The sequence below is a fragment of the Barbus barbus genome, assembly GCF_936440315.1.
Source record: "Barbus barbus genome assembly, chromosome: 44".
In the NCBI taxonomy this organism is placed as follows: Eukaryota; Metazoa; Chordata; class Actinopteri; order Cypriniformes; family Cyprinidae; genus Barbus; species Barbus barbus.
The window spans coordinates 22497818-22521618 of record NC_136722.1 but is presented as its reverse complement, the minus strand read 5'-3'; the positions used below and the strand labels follow the sequence as shown (position 1 = coordinate 22521618).

General features: G+C 39.0%; 2 protein-coding genes across 4 annotated transcripts in view; both read left to right on the top strand.

Annotated features, from left to right (window-relative positions):
- Positions 1–3442, top strand: part of LOC306863324 (guanine nucleotide-binding protein G(s) subunit alpha-like) — a 35172-nt gene extending 31730 nt beyond the window's left edge. For both annotated transcript variants that reach the window (XM_079406581.1, XM_079406582.1), the window contains exon 13: positions 1241–3442. In XM_079406581.1, the coding sequence (XP_079262707.1) occupies positions 1241–1387 (147 nt within the window). In that variant the 3' untranslated portion in view covers positions 1388–3442. The remainder of the gene's footprint in view (positions 1–1240) is intronic.
- A 4875-nt stretch (positions 3443–8317) lies between these two features.
- Positions 8318–23801, top strand: part of LOC306863323 (guanine nucleotide-binding protein G(olf) subunit alpha) — a 29471-nt gene continuing 13987 nt past the window's right edge. Inside the window, exons 1-5 of one of the 2 annotated variants that reach the window (XM_079406579.1) lie at positions 8318–8997; positions 18795–18867; positions 19661–19715; positions 19817–19936; positions 22519–22616. In XM_079406579.1, coding sequence (XP_079262705.1) covers positions 8544–8997; positions 18795–18867; positions 19661–19715; positions 19817–19936; positions 22519–22616 — 800 coding nt within the window. In that variant the 5' untranslated portion in view covers positions 8318–8543. Of the gene's footprint in view, positions 8998–18287; positions 18654–18794; positions 18868–19660; positions 19716–19816; positions 19937–22518; positions 22617–23801 lie in introns of those variants that run through there. The other variant, XM_079406580.1, reaches the window with a different exon arrangement.

Below are 23801 nucleotides of genomic sequence, written 5' to 3'. Positions count from 1 at the left end.
TTTGTGTGCCTAGAGATCCGCCGCGCTGGCATTCCAAACAAGTTGTCTCAGTCTGCAGATTTGTGGTGCGACATAGCAATTGCCATGGAAACGACCTTGGCCGGAACCCAAACGCTCGACAATCACAAGGTGTCTGTTGAGGGGGGAGGGAAGAAAGAGCGTCTCCCTGCAGCATTCATCCGGGGAGTTAGATTCCAGAGCAACCTTGCCAAGCTGTCTGTTGTTTTGGGAAGCCGAAAAGAGATAAGATTGTTTGGTCTTTGGGCGAACAGCTGCCTTCAAATTTCACAGCTATTCTCATTGTCCATTCTGTTCTCCTTGTCCATCAATTTTCCTTTCCAAAGCCGAGAGCTTAGTCGTGATCGAATCCATATTGCGGTTAATAGTCTCTGTCTCAGAGCCGACCGCTCCGCCCACTGCTTCAATCATGACGGGCAGCCTTGTGAGGTTTTGGACGGCTGTTCCCGTCTCCTGAATTCTCCGATAACAGGGCAAAGCCTAATCCAATCAGCAGAAATCCAGTTATCATGGTTCCGAATAGGTAGATGTCTTCAATGTCCTCCACGGAAAGAGCCACCAGACACACGACCGGCCACCTCTCCCATGCGTCCATCGTGTAGCCAGCTGCGAAAGTCCCAGCAGGACACTTGGGTTCTCCCGATCCCAAACTTCTAGTCGATAAGATGGTGTCAATTGCGTTAAGAGACCAGTTGATCAGATCCATAATTTAGGTTTTGTAGAATAGTGCAGAGAGAGTCTCTTAAGTGTTAGACAAGGACAAGAAGAGAGGGCAAGCAGGGGAGATAAGGGTAGGGAGAGGAAGAAAATGCGACTGCCTTCGCTGAGAGCCAAACGAGAAAATCGTTTAAAATTGTTTAAAAATCAAAATTGTTGTCTTGCCTTTATTTCATGTACCTTTTTATCTCATTACGCTCAATTCAGACCTTAAAGACTCACTAAATATAATTTCAGTGGAGATTTGTTGGAATATTGTCTGGTTGTTTTCTTCAAGACACTGTAATTTAAACCTTGTTTAGCCTTTTAAAAAGGCATATACTTATTTTTTTCCCCCTTCTGACTGAACTGTTAAGTTTATCGCATATTTCCAGAAGAATCCATTTAAGATATATGTTTAGTTTCTTTATTTTTTCTAACTACAAAAAATAGTTGATTAATCATCAAAAACTGGCTGTATTTGAAAACATTTGAAATCCCTCATTTTCACCCTGTCTTTCCGCAGAGGATCAGTACAGAAAGCGGAGACGGCCTTCACTACTGTTACCCCCATTTTACATGTGCAGTGGACACGGAAAACATCCGCCGGGTCTTCAACGGCTGCCGAGACATCATCCAGAAAATATACCTGCAGGAGACCGAACTCTTGTGATCTCACTTCAGCTCTTTACAAACGTGTCTCAAAACTCCCCCTGCCCTCATAACTCACGAGGCCAAAACCGCAGACGAATATACTACTGACGTTTGGCGCACCACCCTTCGGTTTTTTGGTGTTTTAACTCATGATTCGGAGCGGAGAGGCTCACTGGGCCCCCCCCCCCCCATGTTTTTATTTGGATCGCCTTCGTTTTTGCCATTCCATGAAGCCTCTGGCTACCTCCTTATTTTTTATTCAAATAAAAAAATGAATAAAAATGAATAAAAAAAATGAGTGCTGGCGAATAAAAAAAAAAATGAATAAAAATGAATAAAAAAAATGAGTGCTGGCGCCTGCCAGATTAGAAGATCGCATCACCTTGTGACCTCCAGGAGTCCTAGTCTCGCACCCCGAACCTTGATCTTCTGGCCTACAGGGCTCTCTGCTGCTCTTTCTGTTTCTGAACACTGAAGATCGCCTGCGGGGGACGGGGTGGTGGGCCGAGGGTTGTCGAACACTGGGAAAGCAAAGTGAAGTAATGCACTTTTCCATCAGGTTTTGACTGACGGTTTTCTTTACGAAGATGTACACACAATGTAGCATCACATCATGAATTTCTGTCCCACTTAAGGCTGCGGACAGGTCCAAGAATGGCGGGGATTACCACGCCCCTTTTTATGTGAATCCAAGGAGGAGAGGCTCTGAAGAGGTGGAGCCTTTTAAATGAGGAGGAGGAGGGGCTACGGGAACATTGCTGAAGCCTCGGTTTGGTTTTGGGAACATTATGGCGAAACATCCACAAATAGAAACGATCCATTTCTTATTTTTGTTTCCTTTCCTGTACAGACTATATAATGTTATATTATTCTGTACAACTTTATTGAAAGAGAGTAAAAAATCTACTTGTAGATCTTTGTGCCTTGATTATGGCTGTACCTGTAAATGAAGCTGATACATGTTTTTGACTGCGCTGTACAGCTTGATGTCACCCCTGTCGGCAGAAGGGACTGTGGATGGGGACCTACTCTGGATGGTGTTGTTTTCAAAGACCTTTTTGGATATGAAGTATGTTTGAGATATATAACCACGTTTGTGTCTGTGAGTGCGTGCGTTCACGTACAGGAGACAAACATTGAGCCACAGACGCATGACATTTTTATGTTTTGTGTGAGTGCGTGCGTGTGCAAGAGTGCATTGTGTGCACTCTTTTATAAATGTGCGTACATGTAAATTTATAGGTCTATATAAATATATATGTACAATTCTACATGTTTAATTATGTGTGTGTTGGCGTATACATACTTTCGTATGTATACAGTGAAGATGTGTACTTACATAGGTAAGCATGTCTAGAGTGAAATGAATAAATGAGAGTGCAATATTGAAAGCAACTGTGCGTCCGACGATTTTCACCATACACCATACAGACAAAGTTGTTTTTTTTAACTATCATTTCTTTAATATCAATGTTATGTGAAATCAGTTTATAATTGGAAAGAAGTCGGATTTATAATTCACACATCCAAATATACTCTTATTTTGTAAAGCAGAACTTAAAGACGTACATTTTTATTTAAGTTTTTTTTTTTTTTATCTGCTGAACACCCTTGGCAGTCCTAATTTATTTCGCTTTTACCAAAACTTTTCAAACCATGTGATCAAAAAAACAATACAAATTGTTACACATGCAAATTTTGGTTGACACAAAATTTGTAGTTAAAGTTCAAACACATTTAATATATATATTAGTATTACTCCAGTAAATCGCAAATCTTTTTAAATCTGTAAATACTATGTGCTTAAAGTCATGTTGCACAAGAAATACTTTTTAAATCATTCTAATATGTTGATTTGCTGTTTAAGAAACATTTCCTATTTATTATCAAGCTTGAAATCAGTTGTTCTGCTTAGTATTTTTCTGGAAACTAATATATTTTTTCCAGGATTCTGTGATGAATAGGAAGTTCAAAAGAACAGCATTTAATTAGAAATATTGTATAACAATTTAAGTGCCTTACTGTCATTTTTGATCAATGTAATGCGTCCTTACTGAATAAAATTATTAACTTTTGAATAGTAGTGTATTCAATTTGTGCTTAGGTGTGTGTGTATGAGACTTACATAATTATGGTTTTCTTCGGTATTTTCGTTTCTTGTTCCGTTACTATTTGAAAAAACAATAAAAATCTTTTAAAAACATCAAATTATTTTCAGTTATCAAATTTCAGTCAATTCATTGCTTGTCAAAGAGGTACAAACATGATGCTCAAATATGAAAAACACATTCCTAAATTCTAAATATAAGTGAATGCACTTTACAAAATATACTTTTCTTATTTTCTTATTTCTAAAACCAGTATGGTTTTGTAGACCCTTTATTAAAACCAATAAATATTGTATAAGGATATGTACTTTTTTCTAATTTAATGCATTTTTTGTTTTAAGTAAGTAATGTCGTCATAGATGGCTGGGAATGATTTTTAGCTGGGTGGCATATATGTATTGACAGACATCTCTTTTACCTTCTATACTGATGGCCTGATCTGCTCTACGTTCTCTCCCCATTGCCACAGCAGGAGTGATCAGCTGTGCCGCACACCTGGCACTTCCCAGACGGTTCGACAGCTGCAAATGAATAATATGATGATAAGGCTTATTTCCTTAGGGTTGGAGTAAAGTAAGAACTGAAAGGACTAAAGTAACAATCTCCATACCTCACACTCATAATGTCCAAGGTCTCGTTCTCCAGGGTTCTTGATAACTAGAACCAACACTCCACTGCGCGCTTCACTGTATGTTTGAAACTTCTCCAGGTCTGTCAGTAGTTTACCATCCTTAAACCATCTGTCCAGGGAAATGGCATAGTTTTGCATGAACTCAATTCATTTTGTTATACACAAGGGAAAAAATTGGATTTGAATATTATAATATGAATCACCCAGATCTTCTGGGCCATTTTGACTCATTATTTAAACATGGAAATAACATAAATGATAGTGTAAATGGAGAGACTACCTTATCTTGGGACTCGGTGCGCTCTGGATGGTGCAGGTGAACTGAGCATCTTCTCCTGGATAAAGTGTGGCATTCCGGATCTTATTCACAAAACGTGGAGGTACTGCAAAAGGTTAAATAAAAATGAGCAGGAATTAAATGGAGTGAAACCAGCTTTACTAAGTTGGAAACAGGTTGCTCACTCACCCTGCACAGTGATTTTGAAAATTGTGAACGACGCATTATTGTACCATCCCAAAGAGGCACAAAATCACTTTCACAGACTTTTTCATTAACTGTTCCCATCTGGTGGAATGACCTGCCCAACTCAATCCGAGCAGCCAAATCCTTACCCATCTTCAAGAAACGGCTAAAAACTCATCTCTTCCATCTTTATTTGACCCTCGAACTCTAGCACTCTAATTCTATTTTATCTATCCGTCTTCTTTTTATAAAAAAAACACACACATTTGACCTTCTATCAATTGCATATTTATTCTCTAACTGCTATCGTTTCTTGTAAAACTAACATTAGCTTTATTTTTTCTATTCTATCTACTTGTTTCTTATAAAAAAAACCACAAAAATAAAAACACTAGGTTTCTTCTATATTCTACCTACTTGTTTTCTTTAATAAAAAATAAATAAATAAAAAAATAAAAATTTATGTGTACTGCGTTAGGCTAACCAAGATTTGTAATACCACTTGCATGTTGTTGCTCTTTTGTTGGTTTTGATTGCTTCTAATGTGAAATAATGATATAATGAAGATAATGTTGTAGTCTCAAATGGTGTTATTGCACAGTTGCTATTACACCCAAATCTAAGACAAAAACTGGTATTGTAAGATAGTATTGTAATATCAAATGTAAGATATTGTAATTATTATACAATTTCAGATATTATAACATTATATAACAGTATACATCTGTATGGAATATGGAGACTGATTCACCGGGAGCAGCTCTGATTGTACAGTCTAATAGCAGCAGGGAGAAAAGACCTTCGATATCGCTCCTTCAGACACTTTGGATGTAACAGTCTATCGCTGAAGGAGCTGCTCAGAGATGTAACTGTTTCATGCAGGACGTGAGACTCATTCTCCAGCAATGATGATAACTTAGCTACCATCCTCCTTTCTCCCACCTCCTGTACAGTATCCAGAGAAATCCCCAGAACTGAGCTGGGCTTCTTAATCAGTTTGTCCAATCTCTTCCTGTCTGCAATAGAGATGCTACTGCTCCAACAGACTACTCCATAGAATATGGCTGACGCCACCACTGAGTCAAAAAAGGTCTTTAATAGGGCTCCCTGAACTCCAAAAGACCTTAATCTCCTCAACAAAAAGAGTCTACTCTGTCCCTTTTTATAGATAGCGTCGGTGTTGTCTTTCCAATCCAGTCTGCTGTTCAGATGAACACCCAGGTATTTACTGTACGAGTCCACTCTCTCAATATCCTTTCCCTGAATGTTCACTGGTGAGAAAGAAGTGTGTTTGTGCCTGCGGAAGTCCACCACCAGTTCTTTTGTCTTCCCCGCATTTAGTTGGAGGCAGTTCCGCTGGCACCAATCCACAAAATTCTGAATCAGTCCTCTGTACTCCTTATCATCATCCTCTGTGATCAAGCCGACGATGGCAGAGTCGTCAGAGAACTTCTGCAGGTGACGGGTTGCTGAGCTGAACATGAAGTCTGCAGTATAGAGTGTAAAGAGAAATGGAGCCAAGACCGTTCCCTGCGGTGCTCCAGTATTGCAGACAATCATTTCAGACTCACAGTCACGAATTTATTCTGAAGATTTTGAAGATTGCTTGTGTGCAGTGTTTCAGGAAGTTCAAAAGTGGACATAATTTAGCTTTTTTTCTAGCAACCAACAGGTGTTTTTGTTTTATTAAGGTCTAGTTAAAGGTGCAGGCTGTGGACTGGTTTGGTTATGGTTATGCGGCTCTAATAACGATAGGAGGTATTGTTGGTTATGCTAAAGCAGGTAAGATCTCATTCATGCGTCTTTAGTATTCTGCTTTAGTTTTGGAGTGGCTAGTATGTGTAAAACACGTTTAAAATATTTCAGTATTAATTCAAATGCTGAATTTTTTATTTTTTTTGTTAACGCACCTTTACCTGAACTTTACCGGAACTTCCTAATATGGTCAGATGTCTCATGTTCCTGCTTCCTGCTGCAGGTAGTTTTATCTCTGGCTGCATTGCAGCATTGTTGGTGCTTATCAGATGTCAAAGATATCTGGGTTTCACTGGGTAAGTCACTGTTTCTAAAAGTTATATACAAGATATATATATATATACACAATATATTAAAATGAACAAATCTCATATATGACATGAATGGGATTTGTTTTTATATTTGTAGGCACCTCTGGATCACTGACCGCTCTAATGGGAGTGAGATTTTTGAGTTCTTGGAAGATTATGCCAGCTGGACTCGGAATATTTTATTTTAGCTATTGGTTATTTATATAGGCTATTATATATAAATTTTTTATTTATTCCATTTTTTGTTCCAAAAGACTTCCCAGATGTCCATAATGTTCACATGCAGTCAAACAATAAAATATTTATATGTTATCTAGGTATAATTGACATAAAACATGGACAGATGCATTATGTTTTGATCTTTGTTTCTCTTGCAGTTTGTTGATGTTCCTGAGGATTGGTGTGAAAGTGCTACAGAATTCACAAAAGAAGAAAATATGATATTCAGAAACTGTACTTGCAGATCCTGAGGAGATACTGAAATAGTTTCATTAGAAATTGTATACGAGATGTATGAAAATGAAAATAAAATTCAATTTGGGGGTCATATGGAACTGAAGATGAACAAATTAAAGTATTTTTTGAGTTTCAAATATGTGTTAATTTATGTGCATTTACACATTACAGATCATGCTCACATTCTCCTCCATTCATAATTCCTCAAAATTATTTAGTAATAACAGGTACAGATCTATAACTTTCTTATCTAAAAGTTTTATAACCAAAGACATTATTAATACAGCATGTTGTGAGTCACAGACTGAGATGTTTTTAATTCGACCTAATCTTTTAATAAAACCAGTATTTCTAGACTGCACAAATGGCTGTTTTTAAAGCATATAAAGGTGCATCATATTTGACAAGTTTTCATTAAAACATATTTTCACTGTACAAATTACAAGAGTGTAAGCACCGTCAAAAAGTCACAATACATTGTAAAAAGGATTTTTCGAAGTCGTAAATAAAATAAGATTATTAAAGTACCTTTTACAAGAAAATATCATTTTAGTCTTTTGTAAATCAAGTTTAATGTTTTACTTGCCGTTTCTGTCATTATCTGTGAAATGTACTTGCCGTTTTCGGTGTGATTTTTTTTTTCTTTCAGTTTAATATAAAATACAGTGTTACGCTTTCATGTTTAAGTTTTTTTCTTTAAAATGATAAAAAATATTTCAAAAAATGAAAATTGTGTATTTAGTAAACTAATAATAACAAAGAAACGGCAAGTAACATTGAATCAAACGTCCAATTAATTTAGCAATAAAGACTGAAATATATTTTTCTTGTAAAACTATGAAAACTCATTTTTACAGTAACGTGAAGGCGGTTTTTGATGCTTTTTGTTTCATTTTTTATTATGTCTTAGACTATCAGACGTATCGCTTATTACAATCGCATTGTTAGTGGTTCTCTTGTGTTATTATGCTGTTCCACACTCGGAATGCCTCAGGTGTGCTCATTAAACGTCTCATTAGTGAATCTGTAGGGTCCCAGGAGCATAAAGCAATCTCCATGCTCAAATAGTCTAGACTACGATCCATCCAGAACCCTCAACGGAGCTTTAGAGGTACAAATCACCCAATGCATGAGCAAAAAGGCACCTAGATGACCCCATATGTGTCCACTGGTTTTGTGTGGTTGGGCTTTTGGTTTCTTTACGGTAAGGTGGACCTGCACTGTCAGCACAGGCAGATGTCAGGTGATCCACCGACTATTGCGCGTAGGTTGGACTGTACGAAAACACAAAATGACATTTTGTAAATACAAGAGCATCATTTTGGGATTACGCATGGCTGGGAAATGCACCGTGTGCTATCAGCTCATGTGATGATGCGCTAAATCACTGGGAATAGAGCGTTTGTTGTGTATTTATGATCAAACATCAGCAGTGAGCGCCTGGCCACATCATGGGGCTGTGTTACAGTCTGCGTCCCCGCTTGTTTGGGGACCTCAGTGGATCCATTTCCAACGCTAACTCGGAGTCAGATCACCAGCCTCCGGATCCCGGGATGATGATGATGCCGTCGTGCGTCCGGGGCTCCAGGCAGCGCGACGAGGACTCTGGGGGGAACAGCGGGAAGACATCATCCACCTCCCCTTTGCGCGCCGGGGACGCCGGGGAGCTTCGCCGTGGCGACGCGGACAGAGCGCTCATCCAGAACGGAGGAGGAGGAGGAGGAAAGAGGAGGCTACAGCTGCTCCAGACTCCCAGCAGCGCCCAGAAACACAAGAACTGGGACAAACTGGTGGTGGAAGAAAAGGAGGCCGAGAAGGAGGCCAAGAAAGTCAGTAAGAACATTGACAGGGCCTTGAAGGAACTCAAACGGGAATATAAGCAGACGCATCGGCTGCTGCTCTTAGGTGGGTGATGCTGCCGTGCTTACTATATGTTGGCTCTCTTCTTCTTAATATTATTATTGTCGTGTTATTGAAAATGAGTGGGCATTGACGTGATATAGCCGTGCTAAAATGAATGCTAGCATATACTTGAAAGATTAATATCTTCTCAGTATATTCAACGACTCATAATACACTTGTAGAGATTAATTAATGATTGCATTTTATACCAGTATGCTGGTTTTATTTCTGCTTTTGACACATAACTAAATAATTATTAGACTACAACAATAAAACATGATGAACTATGGATATTTTCATAAAAGTAAATATAATAATAATTAAATTTTTGACAAAAGCAATTATGAAAAAGTGGAATGTTTCAAAACAATGAGATTTGAGGAGAACAATTTAATGTGTAAAAATTTCAGTAAATTAAAAACAGTGTACATTATTAATAGTTTATTATTATGTTATTATTTTTTGGAGTTAGATTTGCCATTTGTTTTAATGCATTGCAATGCATTAAAAGTATAATAGGTATAATGTATAATAACCGATTTGACAATTATTTATTACAAAATATAAAGATATAATGCATTGTTGCATGTATTTCGAGGCATTAAAATACTTCTATAATAATACGTCTATATGTTCAGGCTTCAAAAAAGAACCATACATTATTTTATGTTATCTGTTTATATGTATTATTTGCCGTCTTGGGCCTTTACATAAAATAAAAATGGAAAAATAATTCTAAAAAGTATATTATTTCCCTTCCATAGATAATTAATGGATCTGCTGATGATGTAAGTGAGCAAGATATCAGAAAATAAAACTGAGCTCATATAGTTTTTTTCAGCCAGGACATGATGCTTTGATAAGATACTAAGTCATAGTAAAATAATCTATTACTTTGACCTCTGGGATGCTGACAACTCACACAAATATCCTGATAGTCTTTTAGTTTAATGCTGGAAACCAGCTATAGACAACCTGCTGAACTACACAGATGCCCTTTGATTTTAAACAACACACTATACAGAAACATACTTAACAGTATCATATTAAATAAGTACCTAATTTGATTCTATACAGCTGTTTTAAATGCTGCAAAAGCATTTTCCTTTATCAGTTTTCCAGATATGTCTTTAGTACTGGACTGTTAAGTTTGGTATGTTGCTAAGTGATGTCTGTGCTGATTGTATACTGAAACAATTTGTGTGGATACGTGTTTCCAAAGGCATGAGTCATTAGGACTAAAGGTATTAGATTTACTGTCGATTGATTTCATTCATTTATTGTCCATTGCTACTGATAACACTATGAATTGGCTGACTTCTTAATCCACACTGGGAATTTACAGTTGTTCCATAATCTTTCATGCTGCTTTATCAAAAGGCGCTTGATATTAAGAAAGACAGTGGCCTTAAAAACGAACATTTGCTGAAAAATAACTTACTCTTATGCCATCCTAGATGTAGATGATATTTCTTCTTCATGGGAACAGATTTGGAGAAATTTACATCACTTGCTCACCAACTGTATCATCTGCAGTGAATGGGTGCCGTCAGAATGAAAGTCCAAACTGATGAAAAAAACATCACAATAATCCACAAGTAATGCACACAACTCCAGTCCATCAGTTAACGTCTTGTGAAGCGAAAAGCAGTGTTTATAAGAAACCAATGCATCAAGACTTTTTCATTTAAACCCTTGCTTCTGCCGAAAAAATTACAGACGCATATTTTCAGCAGAAGTAACATTTTTCATTTTTCTTCTAATCTGACCAAAATCAAAATCAAGCAATGATGTTGGAGCTATTAATAAAGAAAGAGCAAATTTGCACTGTTTACTGGCACATGGCTCAGTTGAACTCTGGCATAGTTGGCCAAAGACAAACACAGCTCTTTATGCGCTTATATTTTTCCATTTTTAATTTCATATATTTCTTTTCTTTTATTAATCTAAGAAAGTCTGGTTTTACAGTAGTGTTATGAAATTGAAATTACATGAAGGCTGATTAAACAACCTTGGCTGCAGATGTTGTCAGTTTTTAGAAATTGATAATAGAATTATAAAGAGAGAAGTCATCCAAGATGTGGCTTATAAATTAACTTGAATAGAGTTATCTTGAAGCTTTATGGTACAGTTATTTTTAGTTCAGAAGAAGGATACATCCTTGGGAATGTCTTTGTACAAGTTGTACTGTAACTACTTAAATATGTGGCATATCAAGTAGTAGATAACACAGCCCTAAAGCGAATATCATTTACTTTTAATAACGGTAACAGGTATTTTTGCCCATTGGCTATTATTAAATAACATGTCTTGTTGCTTATATTTAATGAAAGCTCAAAAATAGCCTATTTTAAGTGACCTATATTAAAATATAGCACATGCTTTGTCTATTTTAATGGATGCCTCCCTCACCGGTGAATAGCCAAAAGAGGTGTTTAGCTCCTTCTATAAGTGTTGAATAGTTTGATTATGGTTGTACCATATAGGGAATCCTTTTGGGGCAAAACCAAGAGGTTGCCATGCTTCCACAGAAGTTGGCATTGTTCCTTTCTGTAGCATTGCAATGTGAAGTGTATGTGGTCTGTAAACTGAACTTTGTCACCCTGCAAATAGGTTTTATCATTTACTGAACATGTACTTTGGCTCTAGCGTGGCCCTAACTGCATATGGCTAGCTAATTGTAATGGTAGCATTATGCAATATGCTCTGTTGTTTTGAAAGATTCATCTCAAAAGCTTTAGGCCAGAAACATACAAGTAGATTTCATCCTCGAGTAAATACAAGAGTTTCCCAAAAACTCTTCCATCCAGTCTAACGCAGTGAAACAAATTGGTACCTATGGATATTCTGCAGAAATTGCAGTAGTTTTTGAATACTTATGAGAGAAGTTTGAATGACGTTGGTTTAACATATATCCATATAACGTTTTAAATGTTAAAAAAGTAGGGCTTAGATAATCTAATAATGCTGTCTGGTATGAATTGTTTTGTTTTATTGTCTGAAAACAGTAATTCAGACACTAATTCAGACCTTCAAACTGAGCACAAGTTTTATTCATTGTTTTTAAAAGATTAAAAAAAATGAATAAAACTTCTACAGAATAATTTCTGTATGAACAATACTTCACATGATGCTGCTGCAATGTTGAAATACTGTTGGTCTGATTTTGTTGTTTTCCTGGCCTAAAGTAGTTGTGTCACAGATCAGCCAGGCTCATTCACCTCCCAATCACAACGCACTCCTTCACCTGAGTATTAATTGCACACACCTGCACATAAAAGCACACACCTCACACCAGCTAATTGTCCGATCTCGTTTCCTTTCGAAGTGGACTGATGCTACTACAGCTACTAACCTGTGTACTCAACCTGTGTCACTAACAGCACCGACACCACCTCTTCTTCACCGTATGTGTCAGGAACGCGAACGGGATCCAACAGCAGGTGAATAAACTCAAATTTATTTGAAAAAGAAAACAGAAAAAGCTCAGTCCCAAAAGTCAGCCGGGCGGCGTAAACCGTCAGCAAACAGTCCGTCCGCACAACGCGAAGATCAATCCAGCTTCAGCCGAGCCAGCGGGGCAAAGTGGCGGCGAGACGGCGACAACCAGCTGCCGCTGAAATCCAGGGGAAGCGCCGGGCGCGAGCCGAGATGAATCGGGAGGAACTACTGTGACGAGGCGGGCATTCGGGCAGAAATTATCCAAAGCAGAGAGCAACCCAGAGTCCTAGAGATGCAGGCGAGTACAAAAAGTGAAGGATGCAAAAAACAGGAGCGCCAGGCCGACAGGACTAGAAAAATAAACAGAACGATATTGGGTCAGCATACACAACCAGCAGAGAGAAAAACATTCATTCAGAAACACGCATACGGACTGACACAAAACGGCAGACACGAGGGCAAGATAAAGGGGAGATAATGAGGACAAGATAGAGTGCAGGTGAATAGAGAGAATTAGCAAACAGGATAACAAGAGGGGCGGAGTCGACACAACGATGACAGCGGAGCACATGGCAAGCTGTCAAAACAAAGGGCCACGTGCTCCAGGACAACAAAACAAGGCAGCCCCCACCGAGATCCTGACAGTATGTGATTGCCAGTCCCATGGCCAAACCGGCGCCCTTCTCTGGTGTGGCGGAGGAGTGCGACGGATTTCTCCTACAATGCTCACTCGCTCTGGAAATGCAGCCGCATCTCTACGCCACCGACAGAGCCAAGATAGCTTTCATCATTTCCCTGCTTACAGGACGAGTGCTCCAGTGGGCTGAGACCATCTGGGCCCAATCCGGTACTGTGACACAATCTGCTAACAGTTTTATTGAACATTTCAGAGAAGTTTTCGGCCGGCCGGCCGGTGATTCAACTGTTGGAAAGCAATTGTATCATCGTCGTCAAGGATCTCTGTCTATAACTGACTATGCTCTCCAATTCAGAACCCTTGCAGCAGCCAGTGGCTGGAATGAGCGCTCGCTCCTTACCACCTATCGGCAGGGACTGGACCCAAGAGTGCGGCTGCAGCTCTCTGCATACGATGACTCCCACGGCTTGGAGAGATTCATCCAACTCTCCATCAGGTGTGCAGTCTTGCTTCTTGGTATCCCAAAATTCTCCCAGCTCTGCACTCCTTCGCCACCCAGTGACTCTCAGCACTCCAGAACCAGGCCACGAACCCATGCAAGTTGACCTAACCCGTCTTTCTTCCACTGAGCGGCAGAGGCGGCTGACCCAAGGCCTGTGTTTGTACTGCGGTGCTGGCGGGCATGTAATCTCCACATGCCCAATTCGTCCTCCTCGACCGATGGTGAGTGTTATAAAGTCAATTGTGGCTAATATGCAGCCCCTCACTGCCATAGTAATCCTTACTGCCTCTAATGCCTGTGTACATGCCCTCCTCGATTCCGGGTCAGCCGGGAATTTCATCTCCGGAAGCCTCTGCCGCCAACTCAATCTCCCGATCACAGCGACCAAGACCACCTACCAAGTCCAGTCGATAACTGGAAAACCCCTCAGTCATTTAAAGAATTTACCCACTCTCACTTCCTGAACAGAAGGCCATGGAGGAGTATATTGAAGAGGCTCTTCAACAAGGTTACATCTGCCCTTCAACGTCCCCTGCTGCTTCGAGCTTGCGGCCTTGTATCAATTACCGGGCACTCAATAAGATCCCCATCAAATTCCGTTATCCTCTTCCTTTCGTCCCAGCGGCACTCAAATATCTCCGTGGAGCCATCGTCTTCTCCAAGTTGGACCTCCGCAGCGCGTATAACCTCATCCGGATACGCGAGGGGGACGAGTGGAAGACTGCCTTCATTACCCCTACTGGTCACTACAAGTATCGGGTGATGCCGTATGGATTAGTCAACACCCCCTCCGTATTCCAAGACTTCATGCATGAAGTTCTCCGGGAGTTTCGCCATAGATTCGTCTTCCTCTACATAGATGACATTCTCATCTACTCCCGGAGCATTGGCCAAACATAGCCACCACGTTGCGGAGGTCCTGAAACGCCTGAGGGAATTCCAACTGTTTCTCAAGTCAGAAAAATGTTCCTTCCATCTACCCTCAGTGCAGTTCCTTGGATACTACATCGACAGCGGTGGCATCCGGATGGACGAGAGGAAAGTGGAAGCCATTAAGACCTGGCCCACTCCTTTTACCATCGAGGAACTCCAAAGCTTTCTAGGATTCTCCAATTTCTATAGAAGATTCATACATGACTACAGCATCATCACCAACCCGCTCACCAACCTCCTGAAGAACAAGCCCAAGTCTCTGTCCTAGACACCTGCCGCCACGCCACTGAAGCCTTCGAAACCCTCAAGGAAGCCTTCACCAGCGCTCCACTCCTCATCCATCCTGATCCTGGGAAGCCCTTCCTAGTAGAAGTAGACACGTCTACCTCCGGAGTAGGAGCAGTCTTGTCTCAGCAGTCTACTTACCTTGATCTCCTACTTACCCCGTCTCATCTCCAGCGTGTTCTTCACAGCTCTACTCCATCGTCTGTGTCTCCATGGATCTCCACGAGTGTGTCTCCCCTGTCCAGGATTGTGAGGTGTGTGCTCCGTCTCCCCTATCCACGAGTTACTGTGAAAGCAAAGGATATTCCACTATCATCCTCATCGTACTACTATACTTGTTCCTTGAACTTGTTACTCACCTCCATCAGCAAACCGCTGACTCCACTGATTGCAATAAAACTCACCTGTTGTATTCTAACCATCTGTCTGAGTCTGCTTCTCTAACAAGTTGGGCCTAAAGCATATTTTATATATTGTTCTTTTAAATTTTTATGTCATTTATAATCCCTAAACCACAAATGCTTCTGTTTTCTATACTGTTAATACCCATTTGAGCCACTAGGAAACATTTTCTTTTGTATTTTTTTTCACCTTGCATATTTCAGTGCAAGAATTCAGTGCTTTTACATTTTTCTTCATAATTTTAATTAATGTTTAAATGTATTTGCAAGCATGGTGCATATTTCATGGTTTCCCACAGTTGCTTAATGGTTTAACAAAAGCCACGTTAGTTCACATGAATTTAAAAGCTTTTAATAGACGTTTTATGAGAAGTGAAAGTCATATGTGTTCAGTCTAAAACTGGAGAACTACAATTTTTTAAGAAAGTGCTTATTGACATATATGATGATTTGATGAAATATTAATGTCTGATAGGATAAGGCCAAATAATTAACATTATGAAAAAAGGTTATGAATATTGATGATGGTCAACCAGGCTTTCTTGTTGAAGCCACTGTTGGTTTCCTTTTATATTATTCATTTATGTGGTGAAACTCATCAAGTCGGTGGTGAATTCAGTCCCTTTATGGTCTGGCTGTACCACTGGATTAAAAGGAGTTGTATAAAAACTCAAAAATAATAATTGTGGCTAGTTAAAGTGAGAAAGTCTGGTTTTAGCCAGACATAATTAAATTTCCTGTATGCTACAATAATCGGTATAATAACAGAACATCGCTCCCAGTTTAGTCAGCCTTAGAGGGAGAACTTTCAGTTTGTCAGGCTGAGAGACCATAAACCGTTTAAGACCTGCAAAACCAGCTTAGACCGGTTTAAGATGGGGGTAGAAAACCTAACAGAATTTGATACCCAGCCATACAGCTGCTACAATGTCACATTCGCTACACTTTACATTGTATCATTCTTTACTCGCATTGTTACGTCGAAACGTTCCATGTACGATCTCGTTCGTTACAGTGTTCCACCAGTCAGGAGGAGCGTCTCGCTGCAGCCCACAAGATCCAGGGGGCGTGGTTGGATCCAGATCCAACTCCTCCCACCTTACATTTACCTAAACCCACCCCATCTCCACCCCTAAACCTACCAATATGATGTCACACTTGGATGTGGGCGGAGTTGGATGTCCACCGCAGGATGCAGCGAGCCCTACTTGCCAGTCAGCGACATACTTTGTAACAGTTTTGCTGGTTCTTAACCGCCATTACCAGGTGTGACAGACAGAGGCAGTGCTGAGTTACAGACTAGTAGAGATACTCCTCCCACCTTACATTTACCTAAACCCAACCCATCTCCACCCCTAAACCTACCAATATGATGTCACACTTGGATGTGGGCGGGGTTGGATGTCCACCGCAGGATGCAGCGAGCCCTACTTGCCAGTCAGCGATACTTTGTAACAGTTTTGCTGGTTCTTAACCGCCATTACCAGGTGTGACAGACACAGGCAGTGCTGAGTTACAGACTACAGCAGAGATACAGGCAGAGAATATCACATAGAAAATACCGAGAGGGCGATAGAACAGAAGAGAAGGAAAGAGCGCCTGGCAGGGGCTCACCGAGACCCCCGGATCCAGATGCAAGTTCATATCCCACTTTACCGATCAATATGTGATCAATTTAATTAATCCCGTCCCCTGATTGACGCCTGGGCTGCTTGAGACGTTGTAACAGGGAGGAGAAACAAAACCCTTCCAGGTGTTATGGTTTAACTGGTTTCCGTGTTATCTGGTGACCAACTTCCTGGTTCAGGTCCTTCGCTCCAGATGTGATGGGATGACCGCAGCAGATTCTCCGATTCTGAAAGCACAAACTGACGTGATATTAAGCTGTCTAATAACACTTGCTCATTACACGATTTTGGTATTCTTGTAATGATTACAAATTAATGGTATGATCGCCGGTAGCGGCTGAATTACTTAACAAAAAATAAATAAAAGTCTGTTTGGCATGGGTTTCGAAAATAGTAGCGCTGGGAGACGCCAGTAATGAACGCACTGAGCTATATATATATACCGAGCTGCATTGATTCAATCATGGATTTTTGGATTCAAATAGGATTTTACTCTCGGCGTAACATTATGCAGCATGGCTGTGTTAACTTATGACCTGTTTGCTAGCCAAAATCTAGTTTTACTGTCACAATAAATTAACGTCATTCTCCAGCCAAAGCACTTCTAATGCTGCTGAATGATTTGATCATACGATCAGTCACAACGAATCCCATTAATGTAAACATTGTTATTGCATAACAACACCCCAAAGTTTAAGTCTAGTTCTATGTTGATCCAGTGGACCATTAAACACATTCTTACACTGGCAGGCTGCCCGCATACACTTCTACAAAAAACCCTATAACATCTGCTAACTATCCAAGACAACCTTTAAAGTGTAACTACTAGTACTAGTAAAACACTACTAGTAATAATCAGGATTTCGATATGGACAAATATCTCTTAGCCACAATGTTTAAATAGAGAAAGGACAATTTTCCAAACTCTTTCAATCAATGCTCCACAAGTTCTTTCACAATCACAATCCCTTTTATTGCCAGATACAATGGGTTTACATGTACAAGGAATTTGTCTTTGTGTACTGGACAAAAATACAACAAAGAAATGAAATTATATAAATAAATAAATGGACGTTAATGCTCTATAAGCAAATCCTGCTACAAAAGACAGTGTAGCTGAACTAAAAAAAAGGTCATAAGTTAACACAGCCATGCTGTATAATGTTACGCCGAGAGTAAAATCCTATTTGAATCCAAAAATCCTCCATTGAATCAATGCAGCTCGATATATATATATATCGATATATATATAGCTCAGTGCGTTCATTACTGGCGTCTCCCAGCGCAGCTATTTTTGGGCGTGTTCGAAACCCATGCCAAACAGACTTTTATTTTATTTTTTGTTAAGTAATTCAGCCGCTACGGGCGATCATACCATTAATTTGTAATCATTACAAGAATACCAAAATCGTGTAATGAGCAAGTGTTATTAGACAGCTTAATATCACGTCAGTTTGTGCTTTCAGAATCGGCGAATCTGCTGCGGTCGTCCCATCACATCTGGAGCGAAGGACCTGAACCAGGAAGTTGGTCACCAGATAACACGGAAACCAGTTAAACCGTAACACCGGCGACCGACCTTTTTTTTTTTTTTCTTTTCTTCTGTCTATTGTGGATAATTTTCTCTCTTCGGAATCGGAATCGGATTGATCGTTCATAAGGGCAGCACGCAGATTGGCTTCGAGGGAGTAAGATGGGGTGTTTGGGGAGCAGTAAAACCGAAGACCAGCGCATCGACGAGAAAGCACAGCGAGAGGCCAACAAGAAAATAGAGAAACAGTTGCAAAAAGAGAGACAGGCTTATAAAGCCACACATCGACTGTTGTTGTTGGGTAAGCGGAGGCTTGAGGCGTTATATCCGACATACGAGGCTGTGTTTGACAGCTCAATCTACCATGAAGAACACACACCGTGATATCTGAAGTATCTGAGAGACTTTGCATGTATTCACACGGCTGTGTTTGCTTTCCTAGGTGCTGGGGAATCGGGGAAAAGCACTATCGTGAAGCAGATGAGAATTCTTCACGTCAACGGGTTTAATGCGGAGTGAGTACCTGTTTACTGTACTGATGTTATATATGTGCATGGAAGGGCGTTATGTGAGTGCTGGGCCCTGTCTTCAGCCTCGGCATGGCGAAGGAAACCCTCATACATGCTGAAGCAGATAGTGATGCTATCAGCTAGTGCCTCACTGCAACATCAACATCTGTGTTATATGCTCGCACAGAATCTGTATCTGTATGAGTGAGACTCCTAGACCAAATGTTCATCAGGTTTCATGCGTGTTTCTTTAAAACAGTTTTTGCATCCTGATAATAATTGTAATGGCATGTCTAAATGACACAACTTCATTAGAAATTCTGTGCAGCTGTGTCCAGCTACTTGATAACAAACATAAAAGTAGTTCATATGTCTTAGGTTTGAATCAGGAAGACTGAACTTCAAATCGTTACTTACTTAAGGCCTTTCCGTTCACTTTAGCTCTCAAATTTCATTCTCAATTTCATGACATGTCAAGTTTGGTTGCGATACACAGGCTTGTGATGAGGCTTGGAATGTAGCCTATAATAATATATATATATATATGTAGTTTTATGCTGTTTTTTATTTTTTTTTAGCTGTCACTGTATGGAAAAGAGCTGAATGTAGATTCTGTGAAATATCTCATTTTGTGTTCCACAGAAAAAACTTTGGAAGGCAATGAGGGGGATTAAATAATGACAACATTGTAATTTAATTATTCCTGAACCAGTAGTTGGAGATTTGAAAATTCAGTCTTTGATTTTATTTTTTTCTATTTTACTGTCTTTTGACCAAATTTGAATGTTTTTTCATACAGGGAAAAGAAACAGAAAATTCAAGACATTCGCAAAAATGTGAAGGACGCCATCGTGGTGAGTGAGCCTCTCTCACATTCCTGATTTAGTTTCTAGAAGTTGTTTTCTAGATCGTATCTCTGTCTCACGGCTCATAACTCTTTGGGTTTTATTTCTAGACCATAGTGTCAGCAATGAGCACTTTAATACCACCCGTCCCACTCGCTAATCCAGAGGACCAGTTTAGGATCGACTATATCAGAAGCATAGCGCCGCTCTCTGACTTTGACTACACACAGGTAAGGAGCCTCATTTTCATAATTTACCCAGGATGCTTTGAATGCCATTTGAATTTGTGTAAATGTTCTGAGGTTTTTGAACCGCTTACCGAGAGGTTTTGTATGAGTCTTTTGATTTATGAAAATACCAGTTTGCATGATCTTTTTAAAATCACGTACTTGAGGTGAAGTTCCTGCTACTAGCTGGAAGTTTGATTGTTACTGTTAAAAGTTACAGATACTGGCTGCTTTGTTGCTGTTTGAGTTTTCCATTTAAATAGATGGTAAATATTATAATTTTTAACAGTAAGGATAAAAATTAGGTCTTAATTTTGTCAGCAGTTGAGATAAAGTTCTAGCATTTCTAGCAAACAACTAAAACTTTTAAAAATTAATTTACAGACATGCTCCATTATCATTTAGATGTGTTTTAACATTTAGTGTTTAGTGTAGTGTTTTTGGCAGTAGTTCAAATATTCTATTCTAAAATGTTTTTTTCTTCTTCTTGAAACTATGCATTAATGCAGTTAGCATGTTGCTATGATAGCTTGCGTTCTGTTTGCACTTTGTCATGCATTGTTGTTGCATCTCTGGTTTGCTAGCACATTAGGTTGTTAAATTACAGGTTTGTGAGGGATATTTTGGGTTTATATGTAGAGTTTAATTTCCAGATTGACTAATCCAGGAGACTTTGACTAATCCACGGGACAGAGAAGGTTTTCACATTAAATGCATTTGCATCAATTACTTAAGTTGTCAGTTGACTGAGTGTAATTCAGGACAAAGATACAAATATAGTCTTTTTGCACTTGTCAGCGAGTGAAATTTAAGTTTAATTTAGACATAAAGTAGCTGTGTGTTTTAGCTGCAGGTTGGCATAGGTTTACTGAACCTGGTATTTGTGTCAGTCATTAGAAGACACCGAAGTCATCGAAAAATTGTCAGTGTCATTTTCTCAGCTTTGCTTGTATCAAGTGAAAACATTGGAATTGTTGTCCTGGGGAATTTTCAGTGAAATTTGTTGAATTCCGTCTGATCTGGCTGAAACTGACACTAATTATAAACTGTAGAAGTTCTCTCGCTGTCGTTCTGATTCTGTCTTTTAGCTTAGCATATGTTTCTGCTGTGCTTGAGTTTTGTTTTTAGCATCAAACAGTGTGCAATGGGGTCAGTTATTTTTTATTATTTTGTGGTGGTATTCTAGCACGATTAACGCCTTTTCAGAGAAGTTGGATGGTGAAATGGCAGATGTCTCGACTTTTGGTTGCACATATGTTGGCTTTGTTTTTTTTAGACTGTCATTTTCAGACAATGTGGTTTCAGCTGAAATGGAGATTTATAATTAGACCGTTTTAGACCACAGATCTTTCCTCAGCTCTTGGATTTCTCTTTATTTAATTAATGGTACTCATGAATTCATAAATTTTAGAATGTTTGTACGGTTGGACTGAAAATACTGGAAAGTCCAGAAAATTCAATTCTTATTTAGGGAGTTATTTGTAGTTTACTCGTGGGTTCAACAGGTGATATTGACTGCTAACGTGTATGTTGTGTGTTATCGTAAAGGAATAATTCACCTAAAAATGGAAATTTGCTGAAAATGCATTCACCCTCAGGCCATTCAAGATGAGTTTTATTCATCATTTAGCATTACATCACTTGCTCACCAATGGATGCTCTGCAGTGAATGGGTGCCGTCAGAATGAGAGTCCAAACAGCTGATAAAAACATCACAAGTAATCCACACCTCTTCAGTCCAGAATTTAACATCTTGAGAATGAAAAGCTGCATGTCTGTAATAAACAAAGACATAATTAAGATGCATTTAACGTCAAATCATTGCTTCCAGCTAAAATATGAGTCGTTTATCCATGATATCGCTTTCTTCGGGGAAAAAGTTGTTTCAAATGAATAATAAGAGAAATGTGCACCGATCAAGCACCGTTTACAACAGTTCTAAACAAAAATATGTCTGTATTTTGGCCAGAAGTTATGGTTTAAAAGAGTCGTGTGGATTTTTGTGAAGTTTTTATCAGCTGTTTGGACGGCACCCATTCACTGCTGAGGATCCATTGGTGAACGTGATGAAATCTTGGATTTGTTCCACTTTTTACATTTTAGCTCTTGTACCTTTAGGGTACCGTCCCAGTGACAGCTTTGTACCTTTCTTAAAACTGTATTTTACAGCGGTTCAAGAAATATTACAATTTTTCTAACAACATGTGGTCATAAGTTCTAAAAAGTACATGTCTGTAACAGCTAATGAAGCTAAAAAAGAATTCATATTTCAGTACATTATGTAAAGTAGCAAACAAGTAGGAAATGAAACTAGCGTTTGAATGCTTGCATGATGAGATGTGCTCGGAGCAGCGGCGGGCCGGTGTGATCAGTCAGTCTATTTCCAGAACAGCCAAAAGGCTTTTAACCAAAACACATTTTATGAATGTAGCTGCAAGGATGTAGTGGTATCAGTTCAAGAAATATGTCTTAAATTAAATGACGAGGCGAAATGAATGCTAATGTTATTGAAATTCAGTCATTTTGGCATGCAGATGCTCTACATTTGTAAGAAATTGTTGTTTTAAAGATGCTTGTCTCCACAGGAGTTTTTCGATCATGCGAAGAAGCTCTGGGATGATGAAGGCGTTAAGGCGTGTTATGAACGCTCCAACGAATATCAACTAATCGACTGTGCGCATTAGTAAGTATAAGTTTAATCATACAATTACCTTGGTGTCTATATTATGATGGGGACTTTTTGTTTTGCTTATTGCTTAAGTTGCTGCTCCCAAAAAAGGTCTTTTATTCAAGAAGTAGATGAACAATTAATGTCTTCCTCTGTTGATAGTGCAAACAAACATCCAAGCTATTATCATAACTGTTTAGCGGTTCTGTTTATTTGTATGGTGGTAGCCATTTTGAAAGATGTTGTGGTCAGTCATTGGAGTTTACTGATGTTTTGAACAGAATATATGTTATAGTGTGAATCTAAAGGGAATGTGTTCAGTAAACATAGTTGGTCCTGCATGGGCCTGTATATAAAGTTTATATATTTTTTTTACAGAAGCCTCTTATGCTCATCATGGCTGCATTTATTTGATCAAAATACAGAATAATATTAATAATGTGAAATATTATTTTTTCTATTTGAATATATTTTAAGATGTAATTTATTCCTGTGATGCAAAGCTGAATTTAGCATCATTACTCCAGTCTTTAGAGTCACACGATCCTTCAGAAATCGTTCTAATATACTGATTTTGCTGCTTATTATGCTGAAAACAGTTGTGCTGCCTAATATTTTTATGGAAAATGCGATGCATTATTGTTTTCAAGATTCTTTCATTCAAAGAAAGTTCAAAAGAACATAATTTATTTACTATCTAAATCTTTTGTAACATTATGAAAGTATTTATTGTCAGTTTTGATATATTTAATGCATCCTTGCTGAATAAAAGTATTAATTCCTTTAATAAAGTGTACTAATATCAAACGTTCGAGCAGTAATATAGGTGTTTATTGTGATATTGATTTGGATTAGTTATCCAACAACTGACTAGTTGATTAGTAAGGGAGACTGGTTTTAAAAAACCTTTGTTTGAAGCCACTGCGCTTCAGATGTTTGACGGTGCGCACTGTAAAACCTTCTCGGAAGAGATGCATCTGTAAATCGGGGTCAGATAAACCTGAAACCAGTTTAGGAAGCCGAGCAACTAATCTGTTTTGAAAATATGTAGTTTTGCACATCCCTAGATGGAACATGTCTGATCAGGCCCTGATCAACCTGTTTATTCAGGGCTTCCTTAAGACATCCAGGTAGCCCACTAAAAACATATTTTATATATATATACAGTGGCAGGTGAAAGTTTGGCAACCCCTTGCAGAA